This window comes from Populus trichocarpa, chromosome 3, assembly GCF_000002775.5.
Source record: "Populus trichocarpa isolate Nisqually-1 chromosome 3, P.trichocarpa_v4.1, whole genome shotgun sequence".
Lineage (NCBI taxonomy): Eukaryota > Viridiplantae > Streptophyta > Magnoliopsida > Malpighiales > Salicaceae > Populus > Populus trichocarpa.
In genome coordinates, this window is record NC_037287.2 from 12778164 (window position 1) to 12791307 (window position 13144).

At 35.8% G+C, this 13144-nt stretch overlaps 2 protein-coding genes across 2 annotated transcripts; one reads left to right on the plus strand and one right to left on the minus strand.

Annotated features, from left to right (window-relative positions):
- Window positions 1–581: 581 nt before the first annotated feature.
- Window positions 582–4023, plus strand: LOC7491912 (urea-proton symporter DUR3). The gene is made up of 9 exons (XM_002303436.4): window positions 582–1076; window positions 1163–1270; window positions 1361–1456; window positions 1541–1623; window positions 1710–1930; window positions 2026–2288; window positions 2388–2626; window positions 2727–3376; window positions 3535–4023. Exons 1-9 carry the CDS (start codon window positions 894–896, stop codon window positions 3813–3815), a joined length of 2124 nt encoding a protein of 707 aa, XP_002303472.2. The 5' UTR covers window positions 582–893; the 3' UTR covers window positions 3816–4023.
- Window positions 4024–6378: 2355 nt separating this feature from the next.
- LOC7491913 (protein MOS2) lies at window positions 6379–11383 on the minus strand. Its single transcript, XM_024596626.2, has 2 exons — window positions 9770–11383; window positions 6379–6864 (listed from the first exon to the last, which is right to left on the minus strand). The coding sequence occupies exon 1, from the start codon at window positions 11143–11145 to the stop codon at window positions 9778–9780; it is 1368 nt and encodes a 455-aa protein (XP_024452394.1). The 5' UTR covers window positions 11146–11383; the 3' UTR covers window positions 6379–6864; window positions 9770–9777.
- Window positions 11384–13144: the final 1761 nt, after the last annotated feature.

Here is a 13144-nt window from a genome sequence, read left to right on the forward strand (position 1 = left end):
AAAATTGATGCTAAGCATACAAAAATACAGTATTGCCAAAGGTTTCTGGAATAAAAAAAAACACATGAAAAGAAATAAAATTTGTGTTAAAATTAATATTTTTAGTATATTGTTTTTAATATTAATTTCAAGGTAGATTATTGTTGTAAATGAAAGTGTTTTCCATCAGATTCATTTTTACAGTTTTTTTATATAGTTTAAATTTTATTTATAATTCAGGTTAATACCCTCAAAAAAAAATTTCAAACATAAAAATTTATTTAATCATCTAAATTCAATTCACAAGTTAAGAACAGAATTGCTTTACTCAGACACTTGAATTATTGTAACAACTGAGGTCATCGGAATTAAAGTCAGAAGAATCCGCAAAGGGGCTGATTCCAAAGTCTTTGCTGTCATATATCATAATCAAATTACATAAATCTCCCTCATTCCAGCACAAAACTTCAATTAAAACACCGAAAAAGACAATGAAATGATGATGGGTTATATGTGCAAATTTACAATGCTGTCCAAAAGATTCTCCTTCGTCCAAACCAGATAAGATACTATTTTACATTGTAGCTTCGGAGTTTGGTTCTTTCAGCAAGAGCAAGAGCCTCTATATATCCGCGGACCTTGTCTGTGTCAGCATTAGTCGACTTCTACATATAGCCAGTGGTGTTTTTTTTTAAGTTTTTTCATATAATTATAAAATTATATATAAAATAAATAATTTTTTAGATAGATGCTGACTCTAGTGTGAAAATGTACCTGATTGCGAAGCCTACCACTTGACTATTTGTCTACATACAGCGCATGCTCAAGCTCAATCAAGAAAGCAAGCCATATGGTGTATTGAAGAAGAGAAGGTACTGATACTGTATTAGCATTAGCTAGCTGTTGCTTGCTCGATGGCTTCTAGTCAGGTGCAGTGTCCGCCATTTGGATTCTCGGCCAAATATTACTCGTCAGAGGGTGGAAGGTGTGTGAGGCAGATCAGTTTCTTTGAAGGAAAAGCTGTGCTCAATCAAGGTGTTGGCTATTCTGTTATTCTTGGTTTTGGAGCCTTCTTTGCTGTCTTCACCTCTTTCCTGGTATACAAACCCCTCCCCTCATATTTTCTACGCTGTATACATTAAACTTAGAAATTTCAACTGTCAAGCTATTTTGTGTGGTTCAGGTATGGCTGGAGAAACGATATGTTGGGTCTCGCCACACTTCAGAATGGTTCAATACCGCTGGCAGGAATGTAAAAACAGGACTTATTGCCAGTGTGATTGTGTCCCAGGTAACATTTGCGTCTTGCTTTATTTTTTTTTATGTTCTTTATGGACTGGATATTCATCTTGTGCATTAAATTTGCTGCCAATTTATACAGTGGACATGGGCTGCAACCATCCTGCAAAGCTCCAATGTTGCCTGGCAGTATGGAATTAGTGGGCCCTTTTGGTATGCTAGTGGGGCTACTATCCAGGCATGATCCCTAGTTTTTTTTACTCTCGAATTTCCAGAAAAGAACATTCTGCATCTGAATTTAACACTGTTAGCAAATGAACAGGTACTTTTGTTTGGTGTGATGGCTATAGAGATTAAAAGAAAGGCTCCTCATGCTCATACTGTTTGTGAAATTGTAAAAGCCCGGTATGACACAGTAGTTGGAACAAATGTTAATAAGCTCGTTTGTTACCCCTAAAATTTACTGACAATCTACTATTCTTTTGCTTCAGTTGGGGGACTCCTGCACATATAGTTTTCCTTGCCTTCTGCTTTTTGACAAACATTATTGTCACGGCTATGCTACTTCTTGGTGGTTCTGCTGTTGTAAACGCACTTACCGGAGTGAACATTTATGCCGCTAGCTTTCTGATACCGCTTGGAGTCATTGTTTACACTCTCGCCGGAGGACTCAAGGCAACTTTCTTGGCAAGTTACATACATTCTGTTATAGGTATTTCTACTCATAATCTTGAAAGTTTCCTGATATGAGAACTTCGATTCATGAGTTTGATTTGGTTTTGTTGTTTTTACTACTTTGGATTTCAGTGCATCTGGTTCTAGTTATCTTTGTGTACCTAGTTTACACTGCAAGCAGCGAACTAGGTAGTCCCAGTGTCATATACCACCGTCTATTAGAGGTCGGAAACAAATCAAGAGTATGCCAGGAGCCATTTTCCCATGATGGACAATCCTGTGGTCCCGTTAGTGGAAATTACAAAGGGTCTTACCTAACAATGTTGAGTTCAGGTGGGCTTGTGTTTGGAATTATAAACATCGTAGGCAACTTCGGCACAGTTTTCGTTGACAACGTAAGCTTCATGATTTAGCAACAGCATCTTCTTCACAGTGGTTTTCAGAACTTTCAAGGTTTTTTCACCTAACCTATGTTGATTTTCAAACTGTTTTAGGGATATTGGGTTAGTGCGATAGCTGCAAGGCCTTCATCAACTCACAAGGGCTACTTGTTGGGTGGGCTGGTGTGGTTTGCTGTACCATTCTCTTTAGCAACATCTCTGGGTCTAGGAGCGCTTGCCCTTGATCTACCGATAACAGAGAGCGAGGCAAGCCATGGACTAGTTCCTCCTGCTACTGCTATAGCTTTGATGGGGAAGGGAGGATCCATACTTCTTCTAACAATGCTTTTTATGTAAGCACATTTTATTCTTAGCTTGAACTTTTCTGTACTTCATCTTTCTAGCCATACTTCATGGGGACAATCTTAGCAGTTGTATACATATAATGATCAGGGCTGTGACATCTGCTGGGTCATCTGAGCTGATTGCAGTTTCTTCACTGTGCACATACGATATATACCGTACCTACATAAATCCAGATGCAAGTGGGAAAAAAATCCTCAAAGTATCAAGGGCTGTTGTCCTAGGCTTCGGATGTTTCATGGGATTGTTAGCAGTGATATTAAACAAAGCAGGAGTTTCATTGGGCTGGATGTATCTTGCCATGGGAATTCTTATCGGTTCTGCTGTCCTTCCTATAGCCTTTATGCTTCTATGGAGGAAAGCAAATGCAATAGGTGCCATTCTTGGAACAATCATCGGATGTGTTCTTGGGGTTATAACTTGGCTAGTAGTTACGAAGGTCGAGTATGGTCGGATAAACCTTGACACAACTGGGCGAAATGCACCAATGCTTGCAGGCAACCTTGTGTCAATACTTACTGGTGGAGCAATCCATGCTGTCTGTAGCTTTTTATGGCCACAAGATTATGATTGGGATACGACCAAGCAGATCACAATGGTCGAAAAGGAAAAGAATGAGCTGCCAGCAGAAGAGTTCAAGGAGGAGAAACTCATAAAAGCGAAAGCCTGGATTATTAAATGGGGTGTTGGTTTTACTGTGGTGATTGTTATATTATGGCCTCTCCTCACTCTTCCTGCAGGTAATTTCATCCTCTTTGATATTTCTGATATTGTAACGTGTCTCAACAAGAAAAGGTCAGAATTCTTAGAAAGAAAGAAACTGCCTGATGTTTTTGTTCACCTATCTTTCGATTTGGGTGGTAATATTTGTTTGTACTTACCTGTGGTTATTTTGCAGGTGAGTTTGGTTTAGGCTACTTCACATTCTGGGCAGTGATAGCTATAGTATGGGGTACCATTGGATCGGCGGTGATTATTGCTTTACCATTGATGGAAAGCTGGGAGACCATCCAGAGTGTCTGCCTCGGCATGTTTACTAATGACAGGCTGATGGAAAAGGTGGAGGAGATGAATATCAGGCTACATGCAATTATTTTGGCTATTCCTGAAGCAGAGAGAATTTATTTGCTCGAGGAAGAGAAGGCCAAGAAAAAGGAAGAATCTGAGCACCTAGCTTAACATGCTCCTAAGTCCTACCACACATACTGATAATCCCTTTAGCTCCACGCGAACGCTTTGATGTGCAAATGCATGTGTAAATAAAGACAACCTATCGCTAGTGGCTTCAGCTAGCACCGGTGTGATTTCTTTGTATAAAATTTAAAATTCAAGTGTTTTCACCAATCACATGAAATGATGATTCAAAAGCAAGATCAGAGTTCCAAAAGACATTTTCAGTTGAATATTTGATCATAACTCCTGTGCCTCATTTTCTTAAAGACCTCATTTTCTTTATTCACAGAAGTGAAATAGGAGTACTATTTTTATCTAACATTCCGGGTTGAAGCCCGGTTTGGGTTGGGTGCTCAAGCCACTAGGCTAATCTATCAAAATTACAAACATGACCGCTCCACCCAAACTGGGATGCCAATAATATAACTTGATTATTTTGAAGAAATCTTGATTTATGTTAGGAACCAAGTGCAGTTTCTAGATCCCTTTTACCAGTCTTTCATAAGATAAGTTTTGATGCATTATTTAGCTAAAACTTTACAACTTAAAATCTGCTGAGTGAAGATTTCTGCATAGTCACTTATACAAGCAACTAAGAGATTCCTATCACCTCATACCCATGGGAGACTGCGAAAGGTGATTGCTTTGAAACGGGCCTATCTTCAGACCACAGCTCCAGATTTACTGTCCCTGTTTCCCAATGGATGCAACACTTACAAACCTCATTAATGTTAAACCGATTGACTAGAGCCAAACCCTGACATTTATCAACCAGCACCAATTCACCAGAGATAAATGTAATGGGCGACATCCAGATTCGCAAAAATTAATAGGCGTCAATAAATGGCACTATATACACGTTCTCATAAGCTATGGTATTCAGTTGACCCAGGGTTCTTGTATGAGTAAACGAAATGACTAGTGACTGGACCTGTAATATCCCACATCGGCGGGTGAGGGAGTGGTAGCTGACTTTATTAAGAGTGCTGGTTGTCAGCATGTTGTACGCGTTTTGGGGCGTCAGGCTCAGAAGTGGGCTCGCGTCACTAGGAACAAAACCGTGAGGGCGATAAGGCCCAAAGCGGATAATAAATGGATCGGTGCTGAAGTTTATGTAGTTACACTGACTACTTTATACTGTTTCTTTATACATGCAATAACTTAAAATTTCAGCATTGTGATCACGGTGATCTTGCAAATATGAAAAATGATTTCAGCAAACATCAAGGATTGTTACCCTAGAGCTTCCCATCTCTATTGTTAATCTCACAATTAACAGCAGAAACTTGAGTCAACTTTGATCATCCTCATGGTTTGTTTCCTTTCCGTATTCCTTTCGGTTCCATTTACACTCTTACCTTTCTGCTATAAAAACTATTTAAAAGAAAAGATACAGGCTTACAGCCATAGTACGCATTAAGCATACAGGAGGAACAAGCAGGAAGTTAGGAATAAAGAATATTCAAATGAGTATAAATGAGGAAAATGGAGTACATCCAAGGATTTCTCATGTGAAAAAATAGCAATCTCGTAGAGAAACAATGAAGTATATAAATATTAGGTAAATGGATGTTTTGAAGAGTATCTCATTTGAAAAGACTGATTTTCTACAGAGAAAAACAAAGTAACCTGCAATTTCAGAACAAACTTCAGAATGTGTCTACTGGTAAAAAACTGTAGAACAGCTTTTGCACTGCATGTTGGCGTGATTCATAATTTTCCAGTGTTCTCGTCAATTTGTTAAGCACAATAAGATGACAGATTCTATCACATAAATACTAAATAGGTAGCTGTGATGGAAAAACAGTTAAACAATATCTCCATATGATGATTGACAAACATGGTCAGTGCAAGGACAGCCTTAAGAGCATGAATCCTCTTAATGGTGGCTAATGTCATTAACAACATCATGAATGAGGAATGTTCTGGATCTGACCTTGAAAATCCACCAGAACCAGCACCAAAGCTGCGGGCTATAATTCCAGAATCAATCTGGAGAATCTTCGGATTATCTTTTTGGATAGATATCTTCCATCGAAGAACCAACCCTCCACCAATATCTCCTTTTGCTATCTCTCTTTGGACGTTGCTGCGTCATCATCACATATGAAAGAATGTGAAAGTTGCTTCCTTTTCTTCACCCTCAAAACACAATTGCCATTGATGATATACTTGACCAAAGCAGATTTCTTTGGTCTCTGCTAAAGAGAGAAACTTGAAAATGAATCAACGAGAATACCTCTACGAAATTCAATCATCACTAAAATACGACAATGGCAAATATTAAATAAGATTAAAGAAGAAATAATGTTGCTGGGTCCCCGGTGAAAACTTTTCGAATTCATAATGGACTCATCAAAGATCTTGTTAACTGTCTTGTTTCACGCAGATTAACTATTCAAGAGATATAAAGTGTATTTGGCAACGTTGCTGTGCTGGGGTTTAACTAAAATTTGAATCTTTGTTTCTTTGAATTAATTTTTTTTATATTTCTAAATTATTTTAATATCCTTGTGTTATTTAAAAAATAAATAAAATATTATTTTAATATATTTCTAAGAAAAAAAAATTAAAATCAATACCAAACTCTTCAATAGTTCATGCGAGTAAGCGGTTACACACACACAGTCACTGTGACCTTTTACTGCATTACTTTACCAACTAGTGTTATAACTGTTTTTGTTGTACATTACAATCAAGTCAAGGAGCCAATAGCAGTTAACATTCAAGTTGCCATCACCATTCAAAATGCAATCTGCATTCAGGCATCCAATCAGGCAATCACAGTAATTAAAATCGTGGTCTTCACTATTTTAATTTTCTCTTTTATGGAAGATGACTGATTATATGTTGCTTCAGATCTTCAAATTGGGGAAGATCTCTCCATCTGGATGTGATCTGGATCCCATTTCAGAATGTCTTGCAGCGGCATCGAACTAAATAAGCAATCACAGGACACCTTGAGGCAAATTGTGTGCACAAATGTGCAAGCTTTGAGATCAAATATCAGAATTATCAGAACATGCTCGTGATCTGTTATGAATCAGAACGCATCCTGCAGATAGGTCAGAGGTGAGACTGTTAAATCACAAAGATAAGCAGCAATCATAAACTCAGAAATCAAAGAAAGCTCTAGCTAAATATTTTTACTGTTTGGAATTACAATAAACACAATTCAATATCTAACAGTAAATGATATCAGCAAAAGCAATAGGTTCCATACTGAGATCAGACCAAAAGTAGGCGGCAAATGTACTTAGCAGTATATATACTCCTGAACAGAGAAAATCAAAACTCACAACTAGTTTCAATATGGTTTAGGAATCAAATTCAATTCCATCATTGAATAACAAGTTAGAGAGAGTTTAAACTCAAATCAATGATTTAAGGGTGCTGCTTTAAGGAGACAGAGTCGTGGCAGCTACAGAGTTAGGAGAGAGGGAGGGAGAGAATGATGCCACACAACAGCAAACCGCAATTGGAGGTTCTCCAAAGGCGGGAAGAACTGTCTTTGTTATACAAAGACTTCTGTTTTTCATTTGTTACAGGAAAACAAATAAAGTTCCTTGACTAGAAGATACAAACCACAAACCAAAGTTTGATTAGCAATTTTCAGCCTTAGCGCCTCGAGGGTGAACATGATGTATCCTTTTTATTAGACATGACACCACGAACTCCAAGCAAATTAATCCCAAAGAGCAAGAGGGCTATTATGGTGATACATTAATCTGTCTTCATTGTTTGCTTGTTTTATTTTTCATCCAGTCTCAACTGTTGAATAGAATCTCAAGGATACAGCCCAGCTGCACCCTATTGAGTGATTAAAAGAGTTAGGAAAGCTGCATGAGGAAAGAAAAAAAGGGAAGACTGTGCAAACTCTCTCCTTCTAGGTTAATTGTGTCCAATGTCTCTCTACTATTGGGGTTTAATTAGTTTGTTCCCTCTACTATTCCATCTATAATCATTCGAGACCCTTAACCTATGAGACCAGAAAGGATATGTGCTGTCAAGATGGTACCACGACACATGTCCATATTTTATAAATTCTTTGTCTATAGGAAAAATAAAAAATAAAAATCCAAAAATACCCTTGACAGGTGTATAGAACATTATCATAATATGGAGGAGTTTTAAGGACTAATTCAATGGCAAAGCCAATGCAAGCAGAAATATGAAGCGCAAGAATGGAAAAAAGCAGAGGCAGCAGGGAAGGAGAGTGATCAAAAGACCCAAAGAATCCTTGATGGAACATCGAACACTGACAACCGTGTTGCGAGAGAAGAGCTGCAACAGTGTAGGCAGCACTGTGAAGAGGAAGCAATCAAGGAGGGTGAGGGCTGGAACAAGAAAGAGGACAGCGAGAATGATGTAGGAGATTTTTCTCTAACAAGCAACTTTTTGTTAACGAGCATAAATTTCTATTCGACCATTAAATTGGACTCAAATTTTGTTAGTAGATTCCATAGGCTAGAGGCCCTGGGTTAAAATTTCATAGTCATCTAAGGTCAAGAAGGCCTTCAAATAAGACCCAGAAATTACAGTTCAAGATTTGTAATATTTTCCTAAATGATTTAGGATTCTTTTTTATATTTGGTTTAGAACTTTTTTATTACTTTTCTAGCTTTGTTTATGACATTTTTTCTAGTATATAAAAAGACTAGAAAAGTTGTAATATTGAGTTTTGGTTAGAAAAAATATGGAGTAATAAAATTTAGAATTAGGGTTTTTGGTATGGTAACTCTATTAGGTAGAATTTTGCGTTGTTTTGTGCTTGTTGTTTTTCTTATGTTTTTTCATTTTGCGTCATAGAAGGTGAGGGTCAACGAGGAAGAGAAGAGGATCCTCAGGCGCGGGAATACAAAAGGTGCCATGAACTCTACCAAAAACAAGAACCATGCCATGAACCTCATTAGGTGCAGGCAGCAATACAAGGAAAGACAATGAGAAGAAGAAGAAGAAGAGAGAGAGTGTGACAATACAAGGAAAGGTAGAGGAAGCTCAAATGGAAGAAGCAGTGAATATGAGGAGGAACAAAGACATAATCAATTTCTTTTTCTTTTTCTTTTTCTTATACACAGAATTTTTTTTTAAAAAAAGATAGCACATTATTCATGTCCAATATGGACATGTGCCACGCTACCATCATGACAATACACATCCTTTACCGGTTTCATAAGATAATGGTCACTAGTGATTATGGACAGAATAATAGAAGGATCCAAATAATCAGATTAGTAGTAGAGAGACCCAACTAATTAAACCCCAATAGTAAAAGGATATCAGACACAATTAACCCCTCTACTTTTTAGTAAGGTGTAACCCCAATAATCTTATTTTTTATTCCGGATAATTTGCAAATCCCCTAACAACTTATCTTGTCTGAAATTCTCCTACTCTAACAATAATTTGCAGTGGCTTGACCTATATGATTAGAAGCCGAGAATAACTCTAAAGCCTGATTTCATCAGTTTTGCACAAACTTTGAAACTTAAGCAAGAAAATGCATTTGGCTGGCCAATGAAAAAACTAAAGATAGCCCCAGTGAACACTACAAGGATTCAATATTTGGCCAATAAATATTACCAACTAAGAAACTGAAAATAATCCAAACAAGAGTTTGCTAAAAAGTAATTTATGATCTTCAAACTTGAGATTCGAAAGCATTTTAGACTAGCAAGAGTTTGTCTAAAAAGCAATTTTATTCACATATGATGAAATTTTTATTTCATGTCCAAATTCATCAGGCTTCAACATGAACTGTGCATGTGAAAATAGAGAAACAAGACTGAAAAATGATTTATTACCTAAAGTATCAACTGAAGCAACAATATCAATTCAAATAACATTAGACCCATAAAAATCCTTAAAGCATCCAAATAGATACACATTAATCATCATAAGCAATCAAGACAAAGTATCCCAAGACAAACTATTCATTTAAATGGGTCTGCAATGCTCACCAAGAGAATCAATAACCAATGTAGCCGGGATCTCCAACATACTCAGCAATTTGCTCGAGTTTGACATCAAGCAACTCATGGCTACCAGAATCCTGCACAACACCAACCTCTCTATCTATGTCCCTTTGAACCAAATTCCCATAAGCTCCTTTATGCTTTCCATAAAGAACAAGAACCGGACCCCCACGACGTGGCAATGCAGTCTCAAGAGCATCCTGATCCACACTTTGCACCAACTCTCTACTCTCATCCATACTTATATCACATTTGTAAGGCCCAACCACATCTACCACCTCCCCTTTCTTCAAGTACAATTTCCCCCCTTTCAAGTCCTTACTAATTATCCTAACCCGAATATGACTCCTAAGCCACTGAACTCCTCTCTCTTTACCAACATTACCATTCCCCATTTTCAAACTGTCTCTACTCTCTACATTCCGCTTATTAACACGCCGTTGTTCCCTATCCCCATCACTCGGTTTCTTCTCTTCTATACTCTTTAACTCCTTCAAGCACCTCTCCTCTTCTCTCGACCCCAATTCCGCAACATCAGAAACCCGGACTTTCACTCTCTCCCCACTCTTTTCTACCCTCAAAGCAATTGAATCCGAACCCAATCTCTCCACAACCGTACCTTTTAACCCCAAATTTTCCTTTTTACCACTAATTACTCTAACTTCTTTACCCAAAAAAAGCCCATCTTTACTCCTTTCTCTTTGTTTCTCTTTAACAATAACACTACCACTACCATTAACATTACCATTACTGCTACTACTCTTACTATTTTTAGAATCATGTGAGGCAGCAAGAAAGCCCAGACCTTCTTTATCAGTTCTTTTCGTGTACTGCTTGACTTGAACATCTTCCTTAGAATTCTTACCAACACCTCTCCCTTCATGCCAACCATAACCCTTAAGCAACGCTTTCGCAAAATCCTCAACCGGCATTTCTTCAAACTCCTCAAACCCTCTATCCTCGGGCAACCTCTTCAGATCATACCTCAATTTCTCCAACAGCACGTCCTCGCTTCTGGCATCTTGGGTTTGCGTGGTGGCGGACTGGCGGAGATTGAGGCCGAAGGAAATGGAATCGGAGGCTGCGGCGGGATCGGAGGAGAGGGTTTCGACTTCGAAACGGAGGTCGGTGGAGGAATCATCTTGGTGGAGAGGGAGGTGGATGTTTTTCATTTTCTTGTGGGGTTGGTAATCGTTTGGAATAGGAAGGATAATTGGGGTTTGAGTGTTTTGAGGGAGTAGGTTTTTTGAGGGATCGAATTCGGTGAGATATTGTTTGGAGTTGTCATTGTCTGGTTGGTCTGAGACTGGTTTAGGTTTTGATTTGGATTTTGATGGGATTGAGAAGGATAGCTTCTTCATGCTTCTTCAATTATTATTATTAGACACTATTTGTTGAGGAGGAGGAGGACGACGACGACGACGACGACGCAGACAAGGAGATCGAATGCCTTGACCCTGGCTAGTATTTTCCCGTTCCTGGAATGTTCAATCGATAAATAAGAAATTATTGAAAAATTTCTCAAAACAAAAATTCATCTTGGGCCGGATTGTTTCACCTTTGGGCTCGTCTTCACAATAAATGCTGCCTATCAAACATGTTTTTTTACTTTCAGAACATAATATGGGAATGCAATTTTTTCCTTAGAAAACCAATGCAAAAGCCCACTTTCAAAATTGGGGTTAACACCGAAACTGCTCTTGTTTGTCTGTTAAATGCTTGTCTGAATCAATTGATAGCGCTCCCCTGTCATGGATTTAATAAATTTTTTATAAATAATTTTTTTAATTTTAATTATATAATAAAAATATATACTCAAAATTTTACACCAATTTAAAAATAAATATTTTTTTGATACAGTAATAACTCTATAGAAAATAATAAAAAATAAATCATACAATTTATTTCTCAACCAATCTAATATTAAAAGATAAAATTGAGAAAAACAAATTTAAAAATCAAAGGATTAAAAACAAATCATATTCACCAGTGAGTAGACTCATCAAATCTATAAATCAGGTTACTCGGGCTAGCATGCCAAACTTGTGAACTGGGTTCTGAAATTTAGCGGGATTATAATTTGTTTTGTTTTTCAAACTATTTTTTATTTAATTATATGATAAAAAAAATAGATGATCGTCAAATTAAACATCAATCCAATACTAAAATGTTGAAAAAATAACATTAAACTTGCCAAACTTGTAAACATGTCATTGAATTTTATAAAGTTTAATAATATAGCTTTTCTCTGAAACTATTTTTTTTACTGTACGAGGAAGAAATTGAAGGGGAAAAAAGTCATGTTCAATTAGAAAAACAAAGACAACTCACCAAACCCGTAAATCGAAGCAACCTGAGTTACTCAAACTCACAAGCCACACTAACCCTATAGAAAAGCAAAATAAAAATAAGGTATTATTATTATCATGATTACAATTACTATTATTATTACCTTTATTATTATCATTGTTATTATGAGTATTGTTAACAATATCATTACTGTTGTTGTTATTAGCCTTGCTAGCATTATTATTATCCATTATTATAACTATTATCATTACTACTATAAATATTATTATAATAATTATTATTATTACTATTTTTATCACTACCACTACAACTATTATTATCACTATTATAACTACTATCACTACTATCAATAACATTAATATTGTTGTTGTTGTTGTTATTTTTACTATTATTGATAATATCATTATTATTATTTTAATTATTATTGATTTTATTACCACTATTATTTATACCATCACTATAATTACTGATATTACAACCACTTTAATAAGCTATTACTATTACTATTACTATTACTATTATTATTATTATTATTATTATTACTACCACAATTATTATTATCACCATCACCATTATTTTTTTAATAAACTATTACTATTAATACTATAATCACTATTATTATCATTATTATTACAATTCAACTAATATTATCATTAGTTACTATTATTGTTATCATCATTACTACTACAACTATCATTACTATTAGTAGTGGTATTACCACTACTATCACAATTATTACTATTATTAATATTTTTATCACAATTATTAATATTATTGCAACAATTAGTCATGAAAAAAAATATTATTACTATTACAATTATTATCACCGTTAGTAGTATTATCAGTATTATTATTGGTTTCATTATTACTATTATTATTACTATTTTAATTATTATTATTATTAACACTATCACCACAATTATTATTATTATTATTATTATTATTATAAACTATTATTATTATCAGTATTCTAGTATTATTAACATTATTATCATTATTAGTATTACTAATATTATTATTATTATTATTATTATTATTATTAGCACCACC